This window comes from Grus americana, chromosome 22 (assembly GCF_028858705.1).
Source record: "Grus americana isolate bGruAme1 chromosome 22, bGruAme1.mat, whole genome shotgun sequence".
In the NCBI taxonomy this organism is placed as follows: Eukaryota; Metazoa; Chordata; class Aves; order Gruiformes; family Gruidae; genus Grus; species Grus americana.
In genome coordinates, this window is record NC_072873.1 from 7,415,157 (window position 1) to 7,441,756 (window position 26,600).

At 50.4% G+C, this 26,600-nt stretch overlaps 2 protein-coding genes and 1 pseudogene across 2 annotated transcripts; 2 read left to right on the forward strand and 1 right to left on the reverse strand.

The window, feature by feature from the left end:
• The first annotated feature begins 1,402 nt into the window (after positions 1-1,402).
• Positions 1,403-2,199, forward strand: LOC129195388 (feather keratin Cos1-1/Cos1-3/Cos2-1-like). The gene is made up of 2 exons (XM_054801328.1): positions 1,403-1,487; positions 1,865-2,199. Exons 1-2 carry the CDS (start codon positions 1,415-1,417, stop codon positions 2,197-2,199), a joined length of 408 nt encoding a protein of 135 aa, XP_054657303.1. The 5' UTR covers positions 1,403-1,414.
• A 2,607-nt stretch (positions 2,200-4,806) lies between these two features.
• On the forward strand, positions 4,807-6,045 carry LOC129195259 (feather keratin Cos2-3-like). The gene is made up of 3 exons (XM_054801072.1): positions 4,807-4,827; positions 5,282-5,383; positions 5,719-6,045. The coding sequence occupies exons 1-3, from the start codon at positions 4,807-4,809 to the stop codon at positions 6,043-6,045; spliced, it is 450 nt and encodes a 149-aa protein (XP_054657047.1).
• Positions 6,046-24,454: 18,409 nt separating this feature from the next.
• On the reverse strand, positions 24,455-26,396 carry LOC129195260 (cyclin-Y-like protein 1; annotated as a pseudogene).
• Positions 26,397-26,600: the final 204 nt, after the last annotated feature.

Consider the following 26,600-nt stretch of genomic DNA (forward strand, 5'->3'; position numbering starts at 1 on the left):
CCAAATGGTAGTAAAAGCTCCTTAATTTTTCTTCTATTGTGGGTGCTGCTTCATTCCCAGGGAGTCTACTGGGAAGCTCAGGGATGTCATGGGCCTGAGGAGAAATCATACCAGTAAAAACTGAGGACAATTATCCATTGAGTACTCTAGTCTTTTCTCTGTGCTATGTTCCTTTAGTTCAGTACCTGTTTGGTACAGGTTCTCAGCCCCTGCCTGACAGCACCAGACTGATGGTCTGCACAGGTACATCTGACATTGACTTGGACATAAGACATGGTTCACACCAGACAGCACTGACACTGCACTGGAAGCAGATCCACTTGGGCATAGCCTGAAGGAGGTTGACAGAATTTCCCAGGCTTTATCCCTGTCCATAAAGCAAACCCCATCCTTTTGATCTCCCTAGATCTGGGGAGAGCTGTGTCCTGGCCTGGAGAAGCAAGGAGTGGCACCTCCCAACCATCTGAGGCATTCATAATATTGTTTAAACAGAATTAAACTAAGGTTCCAAACTGATGTGAAACAGTCCTTATTGGGGCCTAGAATCAGCAGCAGCATAGTGTGAGCTTTGGAGGAGTAGGAAAAAGAGGACTGAAGATACAGAAGGCTGCATTTCAGGGCCTGTGTTGAAGACAATTCTCTGCTAGGTTTGTTCTGCTATAGTTCAGCTGCACTCAGGCTCCTCCTGACTGGCTGCTCTGTGGAGCTCATTGACAGAGCAGTGGAGAGTGCTGCTGCCATGAGCAGAACAATCCCTCATGAAGAGGGAAACACACACACACATACTCATGCACACCAGCATGGAATCATGCACAAATTTCTTCACCCATGTGAATTCACTCAAACAGAACTGCACACAAAAACACATAAGACAACAATACACATAGGAACACAACTGTGGACTCTGCTATGGACATCTGGGGACAACTGTGGCAAGGCTAGAGGATTCTGGGGAAGGACAAGGACCCAGACATGGGGCCCACATCCCTCTTTCTGGTGCAGAAAAGAGGAGGCAACACCAGCCAGCAGAAGTTTCCTGAGATCTTGTTAGGCAGGACAGGGTTAAATATAGGAGCTGAGCCGCTTCTCAGCAACAGGGCCACAAAGAACCCCAAAGGAGTGATCCGGACTGACATAATTTGCCTTTACTAGACTCTTCCAGCATGTGAGATGAGTCCTCTGCCCACACTGACGTGTTCTGCACCAGAAATGCTTGGGCCTCTCATCCTGTCACACAAAAGATGCCTTCACTGAGGCATCTGGCATAAAGCAGGACATGAAGAGGTACAGCAGTGCAGGAAGCCAGAACACAGCCCACAGCATTTGCTGGGATGATCTGCATTCAAGATGAGCTTGTCAGAAAATAATCACCTCTACAAGGGATGCCTCTGGCAGCCTGGGGCAGTAAAGGTCCATGATAAAAGCCAGCCCAACTCCTCACTTCCTCAGCCACTTCTCTTGCCTCCTTCTCCTTGGGAACCAGGTGAGTCGGAAGCTCCTTCTCCTTCTCTGATTTCTCTAAAAGGAGGTCTCATCTCAGTGGGCTTCTCAGGTGACACCAGCTTTGTTCTGTGCCAGATGTTGGGGCTGCTTGTCACGAGAGAGGGAAGTGGGGAGAAGGTTAGGCATGGAGGGAAGCTGGGACTGTACTGAGGTGGCTTCTGGACTCAGGGGCTAAACAGTGGCTGCATAGGAGCTCTGTGGCTTTTATGGGCCCTGGCAGGACGAGGCCAAGAAGCTCTCATACATCTCTGCCGAGCCTCCACCTCCTGGTCCTGCATGTTCTCTGGCTCCCTCATGGTGTGGTGACAGGCTGCTCCTCACACATCCCCATGTTTTATTTCCTCCCTACCCTCTCTCCCAGGTGAACCTCTGCCCCAAGACATGTCCTGCTACGACCAGTGCCAGCCCTGCCTGCCCTGCCAGCCCTGTGGCCCAACCCCGCTGGCCAACAGCTGCAATGAGCCCTGTGTCAGGCAGTGCCAGAACTCCACCGTCGTCATCCAGCCCTCCCCCGTGGTGGTGACCCTGCCCGGCCCCATCCTCAGCTCCTTCCCACAGAACACCGTTGTGGGCTCCTCCACCTCCGCTGCTGTTGGCAGCATCCTCAGCCGTGACGGAGTGCCCATCACCTCTGGATGCTGTGACCTCTCCTGTATCACCAGCCGCTACTGTGGCCGCAGATGCCTGCCCTGCTAAAGATACTGGCAATGGCCTCGGACAAGGACCCCCAGGAACTCAGAACATGATGCTGGGCAGAGGATCAAGCTTTGTGGCATTGTTTTAAGGGCAGCTGACCATCTCTGGCTTGCTCGGCAAGGACAGACTGGAAGGGGCCAGCCTGGGCTCTCTGAAAACACAGCCAATGCCTACCTTTCCTCTCTTCCCCTCACCCTTTTCCTCTCTTGTCTTTGGTGTCTTGTGCTCCCCTCAAAGCCTGCTGTGAGGACCCCAGAAACCAGCATGGAGTAATCTCCTCGCCTGCCTCCCTTTGCCAGGCAGGTCGACAGGTTGGTCCTGGGGGAACTCTGTCAACAGGAAAAGGGAAACAGATTCTTGGCTGCTCCTGCTCCTCCCCGCACTGGGGGCCTCCACTTGCAGTGACCTCATTTCCCTCTTTAAACTCGGTAATAAATTGATGCAACCTTGTCTGTATCCCACAGGTGGTCATTCCATCTGCCTACTGACTGTTGAGAAAGACATTGCTTTGAGGGGTAATTAGGTGGGGGAACAAGGTGACCCTTCATCACTCCTATATAAGCATTAGAGGGAGGGACACACTGCAGCAGGTCTTCTTTTGGGCGCTTCCTCCTGAAGTTGAGCAAGACAATCCTAGTTACTCCACAGCCAATGGCCCTCACTCCTTGCCTTGCTGCGTCTCCTCTCAGAAATACCCCCTTTGGCCCTGGAGCACGTCATGTGAACAGGAATCTTGACAACTGCTGTCCCCCAGAGAGGAACTGTGGGCATGTGGGAGGCCCACAAGGTCACAGCCCCACAAGGTCATGGGAAAGAGTGGTCCTCTTGCTTTGGTTGGAACTGACTGGGGAAGGAGAGTCAAAAAAATGTTGCCAAAGGATAGCTGGAACTGGGAATGTGTAAAATAGCCTTGGGGATGGCCCATAGTCCCTGCTCCACTGGTTCCACCCCTCCATCACCTGAGCTACAGCCCATGGTCATCATGCCTGGGCATGGACAGCAGGGACAGCTTCCCAGTACAGCATGTGGCATTTTCCATCTGTTTCCAAGCTGATGGCTGAGATATTCACAAGGCCGTGTTAGTATCAGAAACAACAGACCACCCACTGGAGTCCCCTGCCCCTCTGAACCCAACACCCTCTTGGGTGAAGACAGCCCAAGGACAGTGACTGATGCCCAAACATGCAACACTGCTCTGTGCTGTCTTCCCCAAATACAGAGTAGTTTTCCTCAGGCCTGAGAACTCTATGGTCCTACAAGTGCCTCAGCCCAAATCTGGTCCAGAAAGGTGCTCTGCTGAGACATGGCAGTGACAGTGGGACCTGAGTCTGTGGTCAGTAAGATCTGTGAGATGTCCCTGAATGGCACAAGGCACACACCAGCCCAATCACAGGGCACACATTGGAGTGTCTTTCCCCAGGCACCAAGCTCCTTCCCAGAACCCTGGGGCTGAAGTGGCCCTTGTGCTCCATTGACCACCACTGTTCTCCAGGCTGAACAATCCCAACTCTCTCAGCTGTCCTCATAGGACAGGTTCTCCAGCCCTCCAATCAGCTTCGTGGCCCTCCTCTGGGCTCGCTCCAACAGCTCAACCTCTCTCCTGTACTGGGGCCCCTAGAGGTGGATGCAGTACTCCAGGTGGGGTCTCACAAGAGTAGAGTGGAGGGGGAGGATCACCTCTACTGACCTGCTTGTCACGCTGTTTTTGATGCAGCCCAGGATACAGTTGGCTTTCTGGGGTGCTAGTGCACACTGCCAGCTCCTGTTGAGCTTTTGAAAGTCAACACCCCCTAGTCCTTCTCCTCAGGGCTGCTCTCAATCTATTCTCCGCCCAGCCTGCTGTTATGCTTTGGATTGTGCCAACCCATGTGCAGGACCTTGCACTTGGCCTTGTTAAACTTCATGTGGTTCTCATAAGCCCATCTCTCAAGCCTGTCAAGGTTGTTCTGGATGGAATCCCTTCCCTCCAGCATGTCGACAACACCACACAGCTTGGTGTTGCTGGCAAATCTGCTGAGAGTGCACTCGATCCAACTGTCCATGTCATCGACAAAGATGTTAAACAGCGCCAGTCCCAGTACCGACCCCTGAGGAACACCATTTGTCACTGATCTCCACTTGGACATTGAGCTGTTGACCACAACTCTTTGAGTGCGACCATCCAGCCAATTCCTTATCCACCGAGTGGTCCATCTGTGGAATCCATGTCTCTCCAATTTAGAGACAAGGAAGTCATGTGGGACAGTGTCAAATGCTTTGCACAAGTCCAGGTAGATGACATCTGTCACACAGATCGATCCCTCAGTGCCTCAAAATTGATCTTCCCTCTGCTTGTTGCATTTAGAGCAGTGCCTTTAACTTCTAAATTACACTTTTCTCTAGACTGCAAGAAGCTGTAGGATTTAGGGCCTGATGATGCAAACTGCACGATGTGCTCATCTGGCAGACACTAGCCCATCAACTCACTGAGCAGAGGTGTCCCAGTCCCCTGGATGCCTCACAGATATCAGAGAGACCGTGTCAAGATAAAGACAATGGTCTTGCAGGGCATCTGAGAGATTATATAGCTCTAGGTGTGCATATGCTGTTTTGAAGCAAGCTACTGAAATGTTAGTGTTGTACCCCAGGGTACGTGTTCTCAATGGAAGCACATGGTGGACTGCTGCTTCCTCTGCCCCAGCTGTGTTTGAGGGAGGGAAAGAGAAAGACACAGCATGTCCTCACACAAGGAAAGCCCTTGGGCGACCAGCCAGGAATTGCAGGGCTGGGAGCAGCTGGGCCCCTTCCTGTCAATGCAGCCACAGGCAACCCCACGAGTGTGCCCCAGGCCAACATCACTTGCCTGCCCTGCACCTATCCAGCACCTGAGCTGAGTCTTTTGCCGGCACTGACACATTCTTGCCCCGGAAATCCTGGGGCCTCTCAATCCCAGCACTCAGAAGCCGCCTCTGTGAGGGAATGGGTATGGCAAGAGCCAGGAAATGAATAGGTAGTGTTGGGGAAAACAACCACCCAGCCCATGTCATTAGCTGAGATGATTTCTGTTCGTCACGAGCACCTTAGAAGATTGCCACTTCCGTAGAAGCTGCCTCTGGGCCTGGGGCAGGTCAGGGCCACCATAAAAGCCAGTGCGACTCCTCGCTCTCTCATCCACTTCTCTTGTCTCCTTCTCCTTGGGAAGCAGGTGAGTCTGAAGCCCTTTCCCCACGCCCTTTTTCTGGTCATGCAGATGCGTGCTCCTCCATCCTGTGCTGGGTTGTGGCACTGCTTGTCATGGGAGGGGGGAGAAGGGCAACAGCGAGTGTCTGGGACTTGCCTGAGGAGGCTCTTCTTTTAAGAGATAGTCATCAGCCACCTTGGGGCTGGTGGCACTTGGCAGTACCATGTCCGGATGAGGCCAAGAAACCCTTTTCCCTCACTGCAGGCGCCTTTCACATGCTCACAGTGGGGTGTTGGACTCGCGACAAACTGCTCCTCACATGTACCTGTGCTCTGATTAGTCTCTACCCTCTCTCCCAGGTGTACCTCTGGCCCAGAGAAATGTCCTGCTACAACCAGTGCCAGCCCTGCCAGCCCTGCGGCCCAACCCCGCTGGCCAACAGCTGCAATGAGCCCTGTGTCAGGCAGTGCCAGAACTCCATAGTCGTCATTGAGCCCTCCCCCGTGGTGGTGACCCTGCCCGGCCCCATCCTCAGCTCCTTCCCACAGAACACCGTTGTGGGCTCCTCCACCTCCGCTGCTGTTGGCAGCATCCTCAGCCGTGACGGAGTGCCCATCACCTCTGGGTGCTGTGACCTCTCCTGCATCACCAGCCGCTACTGTGGCAACAGGTGTCAACCCTGCTAAATCTGCTGGCAGCTTCCCCTGTCAAGATCCTCCCAAGACCTCAGAACATGCTGCTGGAGAGGAGGCAGAGATTCAGGGCATTCTATGTAGAGCTTTGGGCCATTGTTTCCTTCTTCCACTCTCCTCTCTCTCTTTCCTTTCCTGTTGCTGTCTCTCAACACTAGCCTGGCGGGGACCTGTTGGCGTCTCTCCCTCTGCAGGGCAGGCCGACGGACAACACCCTGCAAGAGCTCTTCTGCTTCTTAGTGGCTGACCCTGGTGCTCCCAGTGAGCCACCTCCTTCTCTTCTTTAGACTCATTAAAGTTGTGCTGCATTCAAGCCTGGGCCTCCGAGTCCTCCTTCCTTCTGTGGCAAGTCTTCTGGTCTGCTCAGGGGAAAAGGTGGGAGCAGGGGAGAAGAAAAACTAGCCATACATCCCTGCACAAAGATGGTCGTGTCTCCAGTGAGGAAGCTGGCTAGCAGCCTGGGCGGGATGGTGGAGTTGTAGCAGGTCTCCAGGCCAGACAGATTCATCAGGAAGAAGTGCATGGGTGTGTGGAGATGTGGGTCTCTGACCACCAGCACAATGATGAGGATCTTCCCAACCATGGTCACTGTGTATGTGGCCAGACAGAGGAGAAAGAGAGGTGTCTGGAGCTCACGGGCATCCCCCAGTCCCAGCAAGAGGAACTCCATCAGCAGTGTCTGGCTGACCCATTTTCCTCTCTGCATGCTGTGTTGTAGATCTTTCTTCTTCCCACTCGCCAGGTAGGTGAGCTGCAAGATAGAGCTCTTGTTGATGTTGGATGTTCACACCCCCCTGAGAGTTTTCCTGTTGTCTGTAAGTAAAAAGGGGAAGGGGAATCACACCAACTGCATGACAGCTCTCTCCTGGGCTGGGAAGAGCTGCTCTGTGAGGTAGTCCTCTTGAGAGAGGGCCCCAAAATAAGTGCTGTACCTGGAGAGTAGCGTGCAGTCTAATGTGAGAAAGCTGAAGATGAGAAACTGATCCCTGAGACAAAAGTAAGATAGAGAGAGACATAAAGATGATAAAGATGATAAAGGTAAAGGTAAAGAAAAAGTGGAATTTCAGTGTGAGAGATGAACTGACATGTGCAAGCACCCTGAACCCACACACCTACAGCTCAGCTGAGGTATGGCAGTGCCCCCAGGCTGGCTTCTGCACAGCAGCAGCACGGCTCCAACTGAGCAGTAACAGCCTCACTGCCCGAGAGCTCAGCAATGGTAAGGACACAGAGGCAATATCTGGAGGAAGGAGTGAGCCCTGGAAGTCACCTAGGAAAGGACAAGACAGAGGCACAGGTCTTGTATAACTGACACCACGCAAACTCCCATGAGCTAAGTAACAACACTAAATTTGCCTGTGCAAATACTGTGTCTACCTGTAACCCTCGGCATGAAGAACTGACTTCTCTGATGGTACCTTTGAACAAAACCCAGGGACTAGCTCTTACTCTCAATTTCTTCCTGTGCACTTCCTTCCCTTCCTTCTTATCTCTCCAGACCTCAACTCCTTCCACACAGGCAGCTACACTCCTGTCCTCTGCTTCCAGCAGTTTCTGCTGTGAGTTATCAACAGCACCTGAATGTACCTGCTCTCCAAAGTCTCCCACGGCTTACAGAAGGAATCAGGATCCTGAAGGGTCCTGCTGCATCTCCTCTCTCCTTGGGACTACAGGGAGCGAGCTCTGTGTAACTAGTCCCTGGGGATAGTGAGCTGGTGGAAAGTGTGTCAACAACTCCAGCAAGGGCTACCCCTCCCCAGACCTCTGTGGTAATTCAGCCTGCTCTGAGGGAGAGCAAATCTGAGGCAGAATAATAAGCAATGACTTCTGTAAACACTGCAGCAAAGACAAGGGAGACCCCAGGAAGGGGATTCAGATCTCCCCCAACAGAAGACTACATTGGAAATGACTCCTTCAGAATGAGGCAGCTGTGGCTCGTGACAGCCATCTTTCCCGTGTCTACCAATGCTCAGTGGGGAGAAAAAGAAACAAGCAGCAGGCACTGTCTCCAATTCATGGTGATCTGCAAGGTGGGATGGGATAAGTCACCTTTGGGGGTGCCAGTCTCTGTGCTCAGAGGACCGGACCAAACCTCACTCTGGTGCCTAGGGGCTAGACCCATCAGGGTTGAAAGGAGCTGAGCTGCCCATATGTCCCCATAGCTTTGAATCATCTTTTCAGAATGAGAAGTCCAAAGTGCCTTAACTGGTTTGTCTCTCCACTTCCTGGCAAGACAGGAAAGGGTGGCCCCAGTGCAAATGGATTTTTGTTCTCTGGCTCTTCAGGACAGGTGAAATGAATCTCAAAGTGAAGGGTGAGTTTCTGCTGAGAGTTCACACTCTGAACTGTGAGCACCAGCATGGAGATGCCCACGTCCGGACTCCACATGTGTGATCCTCATCTGGTTAGTAGTGGCTGAAGGAGGGAGACTGTCACCTGTGCACTAGAGCGTTTCCACTGCCTAGCGGGCCTCTTTGGCCTCCCACTGGCAATCCAAGAGGGGCAGAGTTGCCTCCAACTCTTGTGTTGTAGCTCTCTGCCCCATATGGATGCCTCAAACAGTCCATGGGCAATAGAACTGCTTCCAGGGTCTCGTGTTCAGGCAATCCCACCCTAGTACTGCATGTGGATGCTCAGCTGGAGGGTGCTGACTTTCCTTCTGGATCACGTCCTATGGATTTGGGCCTGTGTCTCAGGAAGGATATCCAGTTCACTTTAGAGGGCCTAGGGTACCCCGTTGGCATTACGCTGCTGGGCCAGGTCAACCTGCCTCTCCTAGAGGTCCTGGGTCCTCACTGCCAGCCCTAAGCAGGGCCTTGCATAACCCAGGTTATGTCAGGGGACTACCGATTAAACTGATGCGGAATTGTCTGCAGCCCTCAGTGTCCTGCACTCATCTGTGCCTCAGGCCCCTTAGACGTCTGAGGTCCTGCTTTTGGTTGCTCTCCGGGGCTGAAGAGGGCTCTAACACTCAATAGGTAGAATTCACCCCCAAATGAAACATCATCCCACCCAGCAAAGGAAGCAGTTACAGACACCCCAGCGCGGGTATGGTCCAACCTCAGCAGGCTTTCTAAAGCTTTTCCACAACTACCATCAAGGACAGCAGAGCTGATGAGGTTGGTCATTGCCACGTCCTTGGGCACAGGTACATGGGCCCCGCTGCAGATCTCATATCCAAGTGCCTGGAGCCCTGTCCATGGTGACCCAGCTGGCTTCCTGGCAGCCTGGAGCCAGACCAGGAGCCAGCTTGGGGAAAGGAGGTGCTGAATGTGAGACCAAGAAAAATTACAGCAGGGCAGACCCCAGCAGGACATATGGATGCTCAGCTAAAAGTTACTGACTCCGCAAGTGGAGTCTGTCTATCGATTTGAGTCTGTTGCCCAGTAAGCATTACCCAGTTCCTTTAAGACAGCCTGCACTACTCTATTAGTCCTCCCTTACCTTCCTACCCTGAGAAGGTAAGATCAACTTTTACAGATGTTCTCTGCAAGAAGCAAGAACACAAAGGACAGAATTTGCCTTGGAGGCTTGGTTCAATTGCCCCACATTGCTGCTGATATGTAGATGCCCTGGAGTCTTCAGAACACGCACGAATCAGCACATGTGCATGAAAATCGGTACGTTTAGAGAGAAATTTCTCCCATGTCAGAACACATGTACAGAGGACATACATGAGTCATCTCCAGAAGTACTGCTGCTTCTAGAGGGGAGGAGCACACAATCAGTTCTGACTCAAGTGTCTCACCTGGAGACCTCTATGGTTAGGTGAAATGAAAGCTATAGTGGTTTGGGTTTTTTTCCCCCAACTGCCATGGTGATGTCTCCACCTGACATGCTCACATGGACTCGTTTGATCATCCCTGTGCAGAGGGAAGAACTTTGAAAGCATGATTCCTCTTGTTCTGAAATAAAATTCCTAAGGAGGTTGAAATCAACTGCTCTTTTGAAGAGCTAATCTCCTTCCATTGAGTGTAAAGAATGACTTGTTACCCATTTTCCATTTCAGGGGTCTACATTTGGAGAGAGAAATTCCTTTTTTTTTTTTTGGTGACTTTGCCAAATGCATTGAAGTGTTTCTACAGCCAAGCCAATGGAATAGTTGAATGATGGACTGCTAATGGGCAGAAGTTCGGAGGGAATTAATATGCTTGCTCACACCGAGGCACTTTGAAAAACTACCTTACTTCTTCTGGGAAATCCTCCCTGGACTTTTCGCTTCACTTTCTTGTTTCTGAGTTTGTAAATCCGACTTTTCTTCCTTTCTTTCTTTCTTTCTTTCTTTCTTTCTTTCTTTCTTTCTTTCTTTCTTTCTTTCTTTCTTTCTTTCTCTCTCTCTCTCTCTCTCTCTTTCTCTCTCTCTCTTTCTCTCTCTCTCTCTTTCTCTCTCTCTTTCTCTCTCTCTCTCTTTCTCTTTCTCTCTTTCTCTCTTTCTCTCTCTCTTTCTCTCTTTCTCTCTTTCTCTCTCTCTTTCTCTCTCTTTCTCTCTTTCTTTCTCTCTTTCTTTCTCTCTTTCTTTCTGTCAGTTCTGCACTGACAGTTTGATATCAAGGAGCATGTTGGAGCTGTACCAGACAAGTGAGATAGAGAGAGCTGTATCATGCAAGTGAGATAGAGTGCTGTGTCAGTGCAGGAGAGGGCTAGGCAGGAATCTTTATCACAGAGGAAATGATTGATGACTTTTGGACCACAGAATGACATCATGTCTAGATGTCAGGAAGGCCAACAGAAAGAAAGCCTGCTTGCCGGGAGCTGAAGGCCAACTGAGCAGAAAAGACACGCTGAGACTGTTAGCATCAGGCATCAGCTACACAAAGGAGAAGATACTCTGTTTAACCTCTCCCTCTCACACCCTGCACCCCCTTCACCACTGTGAGCTGTTCTACTCCTTGTAGTATCTCCTCTCCAGTACTGGAGAATGACCAGTGTGGCAGAAAGTGGAGCCCGTCTGTTCATTAAGTCCTGGTAGATTCCTGTATCTGTGGACTGTTTTCTTCCTCTGTGCACCGTGCTTTGGGCCATTTCTCTTTGGTGGCCCTGGAGAGCAGCTGTGCTGGAAGACAACCAAAGCAGCCATGGTGACCAAAAGGAGTAATTAGCTGGATTTTCTTTCCTGAAGGAGTAAACATGCAAGAGTTTGCAGTGAGGTCTTCTGAGGTTGTGATGAATTACAGAGGATTTGTTCATTGTCTGTAAAATAAATAATCAGCTAAGGAGATAAGGTTTCGCAATTTACGGCCTTGTCATGGAGGGAGGATTAAGAAAGTAGAAAGTGGGGAAGGGGGTATCGGGTAAACATCCTTGTGAAAACAGAAGACCGTGAGAAATACCCCACCACAACACATCCTGTCTCGCACTTCACTCCCCCCACCTGAACACGAGCACAACGCATGATCACCAGAAGAGGTAACGACCCCCTCCTCAGCAACGGACTGCGCAGCCTCAGACAACTTAACAAGCCCCAACAAGCCGGAATTTGAATGCTATAAAACAGAGACTCTGGAAAGGGGAGTTGCGGGCTGTGGCGGAGCGGAGACTCCCCAGCCGCCCAGCGCTGTTTTGCTTGTGCCTGCTTACTTGATTAATAAAATAATTGGCTAGACCAAGATATTTGTATGGTCTCATTTATAACAAGGTGACACACAAAGCTCAGTCTTTGTGCCAAGGCGGGAGTGGGTTGGTTCAGAAGGAGAGACAGGAGAATCAGAGTTAGGCAAAGACAATGAGGAACCTGGAGAAAAGAGGTGGTCTATGTCTGTAGGAAACTGGAAGGTGAATGAGTAGGTTCATTTGCAGACAAAAACAGGGTAAGAAAATTGTGGTCTGGGTCCCAGTAGGAGAATGATTCTCGTTCTGTTCATGCCTAGTAAAAACTCAAAGATGCGTGAGGGAGGGTTCAGGGTTTCATGAGAAAAGGGAACTTGAGAGACATAATAGTGACTATGTCACAATACGTGGGCACTACTAGCTAATGCTAGAATGCATTTTTCTGTCCCTTGTACATCTGATTCTGGTTCTGTTCATGGGAAAAGTCTTTCCCTGTGCCTTTATGTTCATAACCTCCCGGGTGGCCCGTAAAGCAAATTTAAGCAAACTTGAGGTTTTAAAGGAAGACTTTTGCAAGACCGAGCAGTCACTGAGAAGTGCAGACAGAAGACACGAGCTCAGTCAACATGCTCATGCCTTTTGTGTCTCTTTGGCCGCCTATGGGGCCAGAGCTGGAAAAACATTGTGGCTGTAGGGAGCTCCAGGACCATCTTCCACATGGCCATGGGCAAGTTTCTTGTGTTACCTCCTGCCGTGGATGACTCATCTTCTTCAATGGCTGACCCCTTAAGAGCAGAGAAAATTCCTGGTCACTTGTTCCTCCTGTCCAGATCCCAGGGCAGGAAGGGGGAGACTGGTTACCAGAAGATTTCTGCCCCTAAGGCTTGACTCAGGAGACATAATTTCCTGTGGGGTCAGGAGCTTTTTGCTTTCTTGAGGTACTGTGGGTTCTGTGGTTAGTGACTTGTTTGCCCCTGAGAGGCAGACATGCTCTGTGGTAGGCTTGAGTTGTGCTGGAGTAACTGGATGATCTTTGAAAGTGTCAGTGAGCTCTGCCTATGGAGCAATTGATGGGAGGTGACTTCTTCCACACCGGGTAAGGGATTCAGTCTTCCCATGGAACTATTCTTGGGCCTGAATGTCTGTCCTCTTCTTATTGTAGGACACTGCTTGCCTGACCCTGAATAAGGGAAGGCAACATAGAAGTCTTCACTTTCAAGCTCTGCTTCTCTAAGTGTTGGACCACACACTTCAGGAAAGCAGAGAGGAATGGGAGTGTGGGGGTCTATAAGCAATTGGCCTCACCCTTCCTTGTGAGACTTGACAATTTGACCAAGGCACTATGACTCCCAGCAGTGCTTGCTCTAACCACTGGGACACACCTTTCCTCCAGACATGGACGATCAAGTCCACCCCTTTGAAGTGGAGCTCAACAGCCACCCGTCCCTACCGAAAACCCAAAAGGTCAAACTGCAGTCCTCCAGTGTTCTCTAGACTGTGGCATTCTAGGCTTTGCCCGGACATGTGATCAAACATCAGAGCTGGATCCACAACGTGCAGTTCCCTCCTCCTCCAGCTCTCAGGAATGTAGACAGTCTGCAATTCTATAGAAAGCAATGTCTTATTCTGCTTTGGCACATCTTTGTCATGCCTAAAGAAAATGACTGCCCAGACAAAAACAGGGAGTCCAAGCAGTGGCAGGGTAAATCCATTGTCTCTGTTGGCATCAGAGGGCCAAAACACCCCCACTGTCATAAACGATGATAACCAGTTTATCCCAAATGAAGGTCTGACTCTGCTTTGCCTGAGCAACAAGTCAAAGTAAAGGTGACCTTACAGAGCTCTGACAAACATTCCCTGTCACAAAATCTCAGGGTCCTATGGCAACTCATTATGGACATGGTAATTTCAGAGTGCATTAATTTCCGAATTGCTTACCTGGCTACGTCCTTGCAAGGTGAATCATCTCATTGGGAAGAGCTAATAACGCAAACCCACGTTGCCTCTTTGCCATAGTTCAAAACCTTTTGTGGCAAACTCAGAGCGTGTGGTTGGAAAGAGGAGGGAAGGCTCCAAGTGCCATCTTGTCAGTTCTCCCAGGAATAGCTGGCTTTGCTCCTATGCTGGTGCAGCTACCCATGCTCCAAGGTGTGGGCCGTGGACTTTGTGCTAGCTAGGGAGAGAGGGCTGACCCTGGTTATCATCTGGCTGGGACAGCATTGGAGTTGAAGGTGCCAGGTCAGCTCCAGACATTCAGCCAGACCACATCTGTCTGCATGTAAGGAAAAAATATAAGACCTGTAGAACTGCTCCTCTTGACAAAGACTCAAGAATTCCTCATGTTTGCAAAACATAAACGCACAAATGAATACATGAAACCTCGCAGCTCCCTGGTGACTGTAAACATGTGGGTCTGGAACAAGCCAGAGCCTCTGTGCAGGAACCCATGCTGCAGCAGTGGGTTGTGAGTGTGGGACAAGCCTGACTTCCCACAAGCTGCAAATGCTGAGGTGAAGAAATAGAAATGAAGTTGAGCTGATGAAGTTACTTCCAGCATTAATTACTGACGAATATACTCTCTTCAACAGGCAAAAAATGGTGAATTAGCAGGTGGAAATTTTTTATCAGCATTATCAGCACGTCACTTCACATCTGTGGTTACCCGTCCTCTCAACAGTTTTTCCTTTCTCCCCCCTTCAGCTTTGTCTGTGAGGGGCTGCAAGGTGTGCTGGGTCAGAGCACGGGTTTAATTCCTGCTGCAGAGATCTTCAAGCAGGACTTTGAGTGGATGCGTGTCAGCATGCTCAGCAGTCTCCTGCAAGCAGTTCAGGGCCTTCCCTTCCTCAGGTAGATTACATCCTCTAATGGCTTCTGTTGGTGAAAACAATAATTTGGTAAGCCTCTGGCCACCCTTGGGACATGTAGGCAACACCCCATCCTCTCTTCCTGCGATGCAACTCTTTCGCTTCCCTCTTCCCACAGTACAGGAAAATGTGCCATCCTTAACCACCACCTTCTGTCCGAGCCACCTCCCCAGCAGAGCAAGAGGACCACAAGAGCCTGTAGGGATGCTGCCCTCTAAGGGCCTCCTGTGGGCCCCAGGCTCCTCACCAGAGCCCAGCACTGGTCAGGGTCCACACCTGCAGGACATATTCTGAGGCTGCAAAGACATTTCTCAGGAGGGACAAAGCAAGGCAGGGCCTCATGGCCATTGGCTCTGGAGAAACCTTCCTTAGCTCCAAGGGACAGGTCCTGAATGGGGTCTACTCAGTATCTCCCACTCTACCTTTCCTCTGGGAATGGTGAGGGGTCACCACGTGACAGAGCCTTCGCTAGCAGCTTTAGGAGGGGAAGCACCTTCTGCTGCAGTAGCAGCTGGACAAGTTGGAGAGACCACAGCCCCCACGGTGTGCTAGAATGACAAGCACAAGGATTTCAAGGACAGGAGTGTGTTAATACACAGGCAGAAGATGTGGACCAAAGTGCCAGAAAGGTCCCATCCCCAGGTGATTGTGGCCTGGACCTAACTACTTGCATCTGCACAATCCTCAGCCAGACACCCAAAGGCTTCTGTGTGAGAGGGCATGTTATACCCTTGTTTCTTCCTCCATCCCTTCCTCCCAACTTGCTCCCTCCCAGCTTGCCAGACAGGCATTTGTTGTCACTTCCTCAGGTGAGTGGGCGGTGTTGCTGGGATTTGATTTGAGAATATCTGAGAATACTGCCAGCCTGTTTGTCCTCCTGCCCGGTCTCGGAAGTCTCTGGGAGTCCTATTGCATTGATGTGTCCGGAGCTTTATTCTACCTCGAGGTGCTCCAGACCTTCCCTGCTGGGGTGAGATCCAGCATCCCCTCATTTAAGTCCACAGTTAACTTCTGTTAATGCATGTGTGCTTCTTGTGTGGACACTTGCGCATATGGATCTCTGTGAATGCATGTGGGTGCGCAAAATTGTGCATGACTCCACATAGATCTGCATGATCACGGGTATTTGAGTGTCCTTGTGTGCCACTCATCATGAGGGAGCGTGCCGCCCAACGCAGGGGCGCTCTCCACTGCTCTGGCCATGAGCATCACAGAGCAGCAGGTTCCCCAGGCCAGAAGGAGCAGCTGAACGGTGATGGCACTGACCCGGCAGAGATCTGCCAAGTGCACAGGCTGTCTCCTGAGCCCTCCCTTTCCTGCCTCTCCAAATTTCACACTCTGCCCCAGCAAATTTCAAGCCTCAGCAAGGACAGGTTCACACTAGCATGGAATCTTAGTTTAATTCAACATAATAATAATTGGAGTCTTTCAGCTCTGCTGGTAAACACCTTTGCATCTTCCTCCAGGCCAGGATATGTCCCCTCTCCCCAGTGCTAAGGAGACTGAAGGAGTGGGATTAACTTTATGTACAGGGAGACGGACTGAGGAATCCTGCCCGCCAGGCCATCCCTGAGCAGATGCTTCTGATGGAGTGTCATTAATGTTTGCGACTGGACACAGGCCTCTCATGATCAAGCCAATGCCAAGTACACTCAGCAGCTCATTGACTTGGTTCTGAGTCAGGCAGGGTCTGAGACCAAGGGACGGAGGTCCTGATGTTGCTGTCCTGAGAGAGGAAGAATGGTCCCTGTAGGTAGCACAGGGAGAGCCAAAGGAGTTGACGACTGCTTTTGTTTTCAGCCACCAAGATCTTGAAATCTCAGTTTGAGTCTCAGTAACTGGACCCTGGGGGAAAATGGACATCTAATTGAAGGCCACACACCCCAAAGCCTGCTGCTATTCCCCGGGTGGATGAGGAAAATACCCTTTTCCCCTCGGGGACTTCTGGCAGTGGAAGAAAGGACACTTTAGGAGATGGTGAAATGTTGGCCCCTTTTGGGAAGGAAGTCCTCTTTTGTGCTTCTCCTTGGGCTATTCCTCTTGGTGACTTGCTTCCCTTCTTCCAGACAGACTTTCCACATCTGTAGTTATTGCACAGTCGTGCTTGCTGATGGGAAATAGAGGATACCACAGCAGCAGGGCCCTCTCTTCCCTCCCTATCCCCCACACGTGCACGGGTCCAACTGTCCCCATGCCCCCTTCCACCTCTGCAAGAGTCTCAGGCATTGGCTTTGGGCTGCAGAAAAGCATCGGGAGGGAGAATCTCACCCTGCTCATTGTCATCCCCAGGAAATCAGGGGACGCCGTATCTAGCCCCTGAGCTCTTAGACTGGGATGCCTGCCATCTCTGGAGGCCAAGACCACTCAGCTGTCCCAGGACAGGGCTGGTGGAGTGCTTGTTTACTCTTACTGGGTACTCTCCAGGTGGTCTGTTATGTTGTTCTGAGCTGAAGGAGTCGTCTCAGTTTTTCCCCACATGTCCTTCTTTTGCTCCTGTCTCCTGGGCTGGGATGGAGGAAGGGGAGGGTCCAATTCCCAAGTGTCACCACTCCTGCTTCTTAGCAAAGAGGTCTGCAAGCAGAGGGGCTGTTATCCAGATAACATCCATTAGAAATGGTGCAGCAGGCATGGGCGAACCGGGACAGTCACAGCATCTTGCCCCTGTGGGATGTCCGAGTCAGACCACAGTTTCACTGAAGGTTTCACTTGGACCCTTTGTCTTCATCCTGACCTCACCTATTGACTTATAAGCAAATGAAAGGAATTTCACAACCACATACACCAAAGTGCATGTAAAAACGTGCTCACATGCACACACAAAGAGTGCGCATATATACGTGGTTATTTGGACACACCTTCATGTATTGCCCCAAGCATGTGCACATAGATGTGTGTGCACATCTCTCACACATATACATAGGTGAAAACACACACAGTGTACCTCCACCAACACAAACGCTTACTCAAATGTGAGCACACAGGTGTTGTCCCAAAACTGGGGGGTTGTTTACCTAGTGTGCGATACGCCAATAAACACACAGAGCAGAGGTATTTTATTGCGTATTCGCACAGATATGGGTGACTGCCCCAAGCCAGCACACCGACTCTACAAATCAACAGTCATTTACACACTTAATATTAACATATTCATGTTTCTACTACATATGTATTATTTATCATTATATGATTGGTTAATGAACCTTAGCCTCCTGTGTAAATTAGTTCGCATGCCTAGTAGTTCTTTCTTTTGAGTCGGTGGTGTAATTAGGGTGGGTGGTCCGTGAAGTCGGTGGTTGGGGTCTCCCCCCGTTGGAATTACCTTTCCCCTAGTTTTCTACTTCTTTGGCAATCCTCAGCAATTCTTCAAGGTTTTTTGGTAAAACTAGCAGTATATCAGTTACGCTTCTGCCTTTTGGCAATCTCATCTTAATTAACAGAAGAAGAGCACATTGTTTGGATAAACATTAACTGTCACAGGGGTAGGGCTATACGATAGATGTCTTTAGCAGCAACTGTCTTGGTTTGAATTGCATGCTACATTTGATTTTGCTGTAACACAGGTATTGGGTCTGTTTGGGATGGAGTTAGCTGCCCCCACAGCAGCCCTCATAGTGCTTTGCTTCATATTTGTAGCTAGAATGGTGTTGATGCACCAGCAAAGTTTTGGCTATTGCTGAGCAGTGCTTGCACAGCAGCAAAGGTGTCTCTCCAACCCCACCTCCTAAAGGCCAGTAGGCTGGCTGTGGGCAAGAGGTTGGGAGGGGACATAACCAGGACAGCAGACCCAGACTGACCAAAGGCATATTCCATACCATATGATGTCAGGCTCAGCAATAAAATGCAGGAGAAAGGGGAGGGGGGCATTTGTTTTCAGGACGTTTGTCTTCTGAAGGCACCACTACACGTACTCTGGCCCTGTTGTGCAGGAAGGGGCTGAAAATCGTTTGCCGATGGCAAGTAGCGAATAAATCTTTTTGCTTTGCTTCTGCATGCAACCTTTGCTTTTATTCATGAAACTGCCTTTATCTCAACCCATGACTTTTTAGTCTTATTTCCCACTGAGTAGGGGGAGTGAGAGAGTGTCACGATGGGCACCGGGAGGCCAGACAAGGGCAACTCACTCCAGTCTTTCGCCTTCGACATGGGGCTCGAGACAACGGCAGTTTTGAATTGAGTGTGCTATGGCTGTAGTAGTTTCTAACTGGCAGGCCTTTGTGTGGGTCAGGGAGTTTGCTTGCTGCACTGCTTATCTCTTTATTTGGCTGAACTTGGAGCAGGCTAATAGAAGCAAAAGCTATGTGCTTTGCCCTGGCATTGAGGCCCTTACTGTGCTGGGGAGCTGTCTTGTGGAGAGGATGAGGGAGTACACCTGCCTTTTCCCACCTGGGTTGTTTTGTTGTGCAGGCTTCGAGGACCCTGTTCACCCTTGAGCTGTTTAAGTAACAGCTCTACTAAGTAACACTGCTGACTTATTGTGGGGTTTGCGGAATCTGGTGTCATGCTGGCATAACAAGAGACAACTTTTGGGTGCGGCAACAGTGAAACGTGCCCTGAGAGGTGGCCGGTCCCTGGGTGGCAGGGTGTGTGGAAGGATTTGGGCAAATGCCAAGGACAGTCATCACCTCCCATAGTCTGGGATTTTACACTTGAACAAGGTAGCATTCCTGGTAAATTGACATGCCACCTAATAAAAGGATGCCTTGCCTACCCCAGTGAAAACCAGCAGCTTTTAGCACTGCATTGAGGCTTGGCCTGTGCCTGTCAAGCTACAATTCAGTTCTATCAGAGGACCGTGATTAAGACAGGGACCAAAACACAGCTGAGAATGCCTTGATTGAGCCAGGGATCCAAACTACATCAAAGAACACGATGGTTGAGACAGAGACCCAAGCCGCATATGAGGACACCATGATTAAGATAGGGACCCAGACACTAACTACAGTAATCGTCCCTTCCAACCCAGTGCATGATGATCTATGATTCTATTATTCTATTACTTTAGCATTGAGTTGTCTTCTGTGGAAACATCCATTTCCACTCCTGATGGCATTCCGGGCAGACTCAAGACACAGAATAGGCATCGTCTATGACTGTGGAAGACTTTCTGGTGATAGTCCCTTAATATTAGTGTATTCACACCCACACGCACCCCCATACACACACCCACACACACCCCCACACACCCCAATTTAAAATCTTAACTTTCTATGAAATACTCTCTCTTGTAAGGCTAGAGAAGCAGTAATTTTATCCTAGAATGTGTTTCTGAGAAATGAAGCTCATACTCACTGAGATCTGAGAACTGCTGGATCCAAGTCCTTTCTGGAACTGAAATTCCTTTGAGAAGTTGACTGTCCAATTAGAATTATTAGAATTATTAGAATCTTTAAGGTTGGAAGAGACCTCTAGGATCATCAAGTCCAACCATCAACCCAATACCACCATGTCTACTAGACCACGTCCCAAAGTGCCATGTCTACACGCTTCTTGAACACCTCCGGGGACGGTGACTCCACCACCTCTCTGGGGAGCCTGTTCCAATGTCTGACCACCCTTTCGGTGAAGAAATTTTTCCTACTATGCAACCTAACCCTCCCCTGGAGCAATATGAGGCCATTTCCTCTTGTCCTATCACTTGTTGCTTGGGAGAAGAGACCAACACCCGCCTCACCACGACCTCCTTTCAGGTAGTTGTAGAGAGTGATAAGGTCTCCCCTCAGCCTCCTCTTCTCCAGACTAAACAACCCCAGTTCCCTCAGCCGCTCCTCATAAGACTTGTGCTCCAGACCCTTCACCAGCTTTGTTGCCCTTCTCTGGACATGCTCCAGCACCTCAATGTCCTTCTTGTAGTGAAGAGAATGTCCAGGTGGTCCATGCTGCACTGTCATCACTTCAGGGTACAGCGCGCACAGTCCGTCAGCCCCCTCCCAGTGGCCTCATTGTTTCACTGCTTAATTGTGGAACTGCAAGTGCCATTTGCATGAAGGCAAAACAGTCCAGCTGATGACAGCTGAACGACGTAATTTCAGTCTTTCTTTTAAGAAGGTGAACTGATAGAGAAGTTAGATTTCTTTTCCCCCACTTGCCAATGAAGTTTAGCTCTTCTCACTCTTTCTGACCTCTGAAGGACAGTGATGGCAGCAGAGTGACACACTGGATTGTGTTGCTGTGGTGGGTCGACCTTGGCTGGGTGCCACGTGCCCACCAAGCCACTCTATTACTCCCCTCGTCAGCAGGACAGGGCAGGAGAGAGGCACCCTGGAGGTGCCTTTCCTCTGAGTAGGGCGGACATGCATGGTGGAGCCATGGCCTAGTGACTCTTGGTGGTCAAGGGGAGACCTGTTTAACCTGAGGAGGGAGTCTGGCACAACTCAGCCCACACCAGTGGCAAGTACCTCCTGTCACAAAGATCTGAGTTACCGCCTGCCCGTGCACAACTCGGAACTCTCTTGTAGCTCTTGTGGAGTGCAAGGAGCAATTCAAAGGAGGGACCTGACTCATCTCCCCCATGCTGGGGCACAGGGCTAGCCCAGCTCTGGCCTTGGTGTTCATGGAGATGCTCCAAGTAGACTGGCAATCTCTGCTCTGGGGAGCTTCCCCAGAGACACTGCCCCATCCTGGCCATCATTCCCAGACCTGAGATGCTAAACACTGAATGGCAGCCCCATCCCTTCTTCCACAGATTCCTTGTGTGGATCCCTACTCCTTTCCCCGTGTCTTTCTGAATGGATAGAGTGAACATAAGCTTCGGCTCCATCCAGCTCCCGAGAACATCCAAGATGTGCAAAAGCCAGTTGGTGGGGGCACCAGCCTCAGTGAGAGGGTGGTGATCTTTCTTGGCATGATCATCACTATCACCCGTTTCACCTCCATCCCCACCTCCTACGTCTGCGTCATCTTGTCTGTCCTGAGAGTCCACTCTGTCTTGGGCAAGTGTCATATCTTCTCCATCTGCGCTGCCTACCTCAATGTAGTGGCCACCAATTATTTGCCCATGGTCTCAAGTACCCGAGGACAGAGTGGTCTTCTGACTTCTGCACCACAAAGATGCCCCTGTTGAATCCCCTCATGTTCAGCCTGAGGAATCAGGAGGTAAAAGCTGACCTCCCCAGGTTGTCTTGAGGGAGGGGACTGGGCCAGAGTCAGTAGGAATTTTCCCTCCACATGAGTCACCTGAAAACTAAGGAAGAGGAGGGAGGATCATGGACTTGTGAGTCATGATGCCAGCTAGGGAGAGAAGCTGCCTGAAAGATCACCATGACACACAAGATACTGGAAGGCTCCTGGCAGCCTTCTGTTGCCTGGCAGTGGCCTGCATGATCTGTTCCTTAATCTACAACACGACTTTTCAGGTGCCCAAGGCCCCTTTGTCCCATGTGACCTGGAGTTTGGAGGCAGCAGTTCTACAGCAGGCATGTCTGCCTGAGAGGATGCTCAAATACCTTCTGACTTAGAGGTCTGTGAAAAGCCCAGCTGCTGCCTCACTGCTCAAGTAAGAATCTCCAAGTGCTGAAAGACCTGGCCCTGGCCCTAGGGAACCTGTGACATAGCAAAGATTGCAACTTGATTCCTTTCCTTGGGACGAGCACCAGTCTATCATGTCTCTAGAGAGCCTCCCTGGGTCAGCAGTGTGGGGGTGTAAGGAGGTCTGTCTGCAGCAGCAGTTAAAGAGATTTTCTCTACTCTCCACAGTGAGGTTTGGAGACAGAGGAAGAAGATGTGAACCTGCAAGCACCAACTCCCTCTTTCTTGAAACTCTGTGGTCAACCTGTGAAAGGGAAAGCATGACATAGTCCTGTTTTTTTTTCTGGCAAACCTGATGGGACTTGCAGTCTTTGGTGAGATGTGTCTTTCAGGCTAGAAGGATTGGAGCAAGAGGGGTCGCTGACCCAGGTCTCTCAGATCCTGCTGTGGATGGATAAATCCAAACCTTGTGTATATTCAGAGAGGTTCTCCTCTGTGCTTTCTGTGGAGAAATCCCCGGTGTTTTTCCATGTGCAGGATGCCAAGCTGCAGGACAGCACCACCTGTCTCTCCACTGAGCCCACACTGGTAACCACAGCATGCGCGATCACACAGAAAAAGTGTGTCTGTGTGTGTCTGTGTGTGTTCCCTGTGCAGTGTCTCCCTCCCCAGCACTGCGTGCTTGTAGACCTAAGCTTGTCCAGCAGTGGCATGCCGGGGTTGTGGTGAGGCTGGGTCTCTGCCTCCCCAGCCTGTGTAGCAAAGACAAAGGTCAGCAACAGCATGCTGGTGTGACTTTTTGGTCTGAGTTCAGATCCAGGGTCTTGGGAAAAAAAGCAAAATAGCCCAATAAAACCGTCAAGTTCAAGGAGTGCCTGGACTTGGGGGAGAGCTATTGAGGGATGCCGTATGAACCACAACAGGCTCCATCAAACCCCCTGAGATGAAACTAACTGAGGCATGGGAATGAGTATTAAGAAGATGTATCTGACTGGCTTTTCCCGCTCTCATTCTGAAGCACACTCTTGCAGAAAGGAGCCCTTGTGGTGAGACACGACTGCTCTTGTGGGTGTATTCCTAGCCAAAATAGCCCGAGGAAGGAAAAATCCCTTCCTAGCCACGCACCTGGACATCAGCCAAACCCTCGGCATGTGAAAAAGACCCATTATCCAGAGACTGGGGAAGACTGTCTGTTCTACTGGATTCCCACCCATGCCCCAAGCCAATCCATTGCTTTTCATGTCTCTCCTCCATCTCAGGGGAATCACCGTTGTTTTGCTGGCGAGAATCCCGGTGCCCCCATTTCCTGACAAAAGCCAGCTGTTCAGTCCATTTCTAGGAATGAGTTTGTCCCTCTGTGCACCGTGTCATGCTAAATCCATTTGGTGGAGCAAAGAGCTGACCTTGGAGAGCAACTGTGTGGGAAGGTGACAAAACCAGCCCTGGTGGCTACAAAGATGGTTTAGCTGAGTTTTCCTTTCTGAGACAGTAAAAGTGTATGTGTAAGCAGTGAAGCCTTCTGGAGTGACAGGCAGAACTTAGTCTGTATCAAATTGGGATGTGTGAGAAGGAGAGACAGAACAGGGACAATCAGGAGGCAAAGAGAATGAGGCACGTGAAGAAAAGAGGTGTCATGTGCCTGAGAGGGACGGAAAGGTGGATGGCCACTGAGAAGCAAAGACAGGTTCTGCATTAACCTGCTCAGTTAACATGTTCACATCTTCTGTGCTTCCTCGCCTACACCTACAGTTAGAAAACTGGATGCACGTTGTGTCTGTGGAGAGCTCAGGGGATGATTCTTCCACATGGCCGTCTGTAGGATCGCCCCCAGGATGTCCTCCCGGAGGTGGTTTTCTGACTTTCTCACACACAAACAGGAGTGTTGGTCTCAGAATGCCCCTCAGCTCGGTGTGGATCCCACATAAACATAAGCAAGAAGTAAGAAGGTGGAGGACAGGACAAGGAACACAGTCAGGAAAGAACATGGACAAGACTCCCATTTGACATCTTTCTGAGAACTGGGAAATTGCAATTATTCTTTGAAAGAATAAAATCACACAAGGGAGAATAGCATGGCTCAGAGTCAAAAAGGAGTACATTTAAAAAAAAAATTCTCATTATCGTCTTCAAACTGTTGAGAGCTACATGTCAGGAGTAGCTGAACTGGAAAAAAACCCACTGCACTTTGCTATTTTTATAGCATCCTTAAATTCCATTTATGTTCACTTTTGGTTTAAGAGAACGCATTCCTCCGGGGACAGAATTGGCTTAGTGTGGATGATCATGCAGGTGATTATTTGCAATCTCGAGCTGAAATTTGTACTGGTTAGGGCCTTCCGTCACATTCTTTTTTTTTTTTTTTTCTTTTTTCTTTTTTTTTTGTACTTTGAGATAACCTCCTTTGTAATTTTTAGAGCCATGGCAAAGGAGAACAAGTTACACCTGTAACTGATGTCATTCCTCTGGGCTTCCCGACCTCTCTAGGTGAGCACATGGTCCCGTGTGCCATTATCTTCTCCATGTATCTTCTAACCTTGCTGGGGAATGACATCCTCATTGTCACTGCATGGAGCAAGCGTAGAAGACAGAATTACATCTCCTGGGACTATCCTCTTTCAGTTACTAGGGCATATGTCAATCTCTGCATAGGTTAAAAGCCTTTCCAGATAAACCAAACTGCATATTGAGCTATCAGCTGTGGAACACTGAAAGCGTCCAAACTGTGTTGGGTTTGCGTGGCAAGGTTTTGGTAGCGGAGGCGGGGGGGCTACAGGGGTGGCTTCTGTGAGAAGCTGCTAGAAGCTCCCCCTGTGTCTGACAGAGCCAATGCCAGCCGGCTCCAAGATGGACCTGCCCCTGGCCAAGGCCTAGCCAATCAGCGCCTCTGTGATAATATATTGAAGAAGGAAAACAAAACAGTTGGAGGAGCTTTTGCAGCCGGAGAGAGGAGTGAGAAGGTGTAAGAAACTCTGCAGACACCAAGGTCAGTGAAGAAGGAGGGGGAGGAGGTGCTCCAGACACCGGAGCAGAGATCCCCCCTGCAGCCCGTGGTGAAGGCCATGGTGAAGCAGGCTGTCCCCCTGCAGCCCATGGAGGAAGGATGAGGGGGTGTAGACATTCCACCTGCAGCCTGTGGAGGACCCCACGCTGGAGCAGTTTGCTCCTGAAGGTCTGCACCCCGTGGGAGAGACCACGCTGGAGCAGTTTGTGAAGGACTGTAGCCGTGGGAGAGACTCCATGTTGGAGCAGGGGAATGTTGAGAGGAGTCCTCCCCCTGAGGACAAAGAAGCGGCAGAGACAATGTGTGCTGAACTGACCGCAACCCCCATTCCCCGCCCCCCCTGTGCTGCTGAGGGGGGAGGAAGTGGAAGCCGGGAGTGAAGTTGAGCCCAGGAAGATGGGAGGGGTGGGGGGAGGTGTTTTAAGATTTTATTTCTCATTCCTCTGCTCTGTTTTGCTTAGTAATAAATTAGATGAATCTCCTCTCTACGTTCAGTCTGTTTTGCTCGTGACGATAATTAGTGAGTGATCTCTCCCTGTCCTTATCTCAACCCAAGCCTTTTGTTATACTTCTCCTCCCCATCCCGCTGGGGGAGGGGTGAGTGAGTGGCCGCGTGGCGCTCAGCTGCCAGCTGGGCCTAAACCACGACACAAACTAACTGGTGGATGTGCTTGCGATCAGGGCCATGCTTGTAGTAGTCATCTGGAACTTCTTCCTGTGTGAGAGGATGAGATTTTTCCTCAAAAACATCCAGTCATCTCTCTGAATCTCTGTTCTTTATACAGTAGAATATTGCTAATGATGCACTTTATCATGCTTCCAAGATCAGATTGATTGACTGCATGGTCATCTATGACTATTGTTGAGCATGAGCTGTATATTTTTTAAGCTGCCCAGGAGAAACACAGTCAGTGTGGTTACTCCTCCTCTTCTCTTGCACATCTATTTGAGACTTGCTCAGGAATATTGTGTTTGATCTGGGATGATCAGGTAGATCAGGTTCCAGGGCTAAACCACCTAGGAAAGCCTGGTCACTAATGTGCTGGAGATGGGAGCTGCCACTGCTGGGATCTGAGTCCCCTGACTTGGCCTCCACTGATCCTGATCTGCCGCCTGCTGCTATCACCTTGTATGTGTCAAAGATGACCAAAGGGCTAGAGAACCTATCCTATGAGGAAAGACTGAAGGAGGAAAATCTTTTCTCCCTGGAGAACAGAAGGCTCGAGGGAGACCTCATCACAGTAGTCTCCTACTTAAAGGGTGGCTACAAAGAGGACGGAGGCTCTGTCATCACAAGAAGCCACATGGAGCAGACAAGGGGTAATGACAGATCTCCAACAGCCAGGGACTGCAGCGCTGGGAAAGCCTTGGCCTGCATGTGAGGAGCAGTGGCGATGTGAGCAGAGTTCAGGCTGTCCCTGCCTCAGAGCACTTGGGGAGCCAGGGAAGCTGAGTACAGACAGGGTCATCCCCCCTGTTTGTGCTATGGTTGGGTTGGTGCCTGTCCTGTACCACCGTGTCCCCAGGGCACGACCAATTCTCAACCTGTGGGGCTACCCGTGGGGGCCATGCCCACAGTGGGGAGGAACTGGAGATGCCTGGGTGCTGGCAACAGACCCCAGTGCAGGGGCGGCAGGTCTCATGAAGGAGGAGGTGAAGCCTTGGTTTCTGGG

Excerpts from the sequence above, each read along its gene's own strand:
- LOC129195259 (XM_054801072.1), top strand. The coding sequence starts at position 4,807 with ATGTTAGTGTTGTACCCCAGG. Across the intron at positions 4,828-5,281 it reads TGTTAGTGTTGTACCCCAGG|AAGCTGCCTCTGGGCCTGGG; the intron begins GTACGTGTTCTC and ends CCACTTCCGTAG. Across the intron at positions 5,384-5,718 it reads TCCTTCTCCTTGGGAAGCAG|GTGTACCTCTGGCCCAGAGA; the intron begins GTGAGTCTGAAG and ends CCTCTCTCCCAG.
- LOC129195388 (XM_054801328.1), top strand. The coding sequence starts at position 1,415 with ATGATAAAAGCCAGCCCAACTCCTCACTTCCTCAGCCACTTCTCTTGC. Across the intron at positions 1,488-1,864 it reads TCTCCTTGGGAACCAGGTGA|GTGAACCTCTGCCCCAAGAC; the intron begins GTCGGAAGCTCC and ends CCTCTCTCCCAG.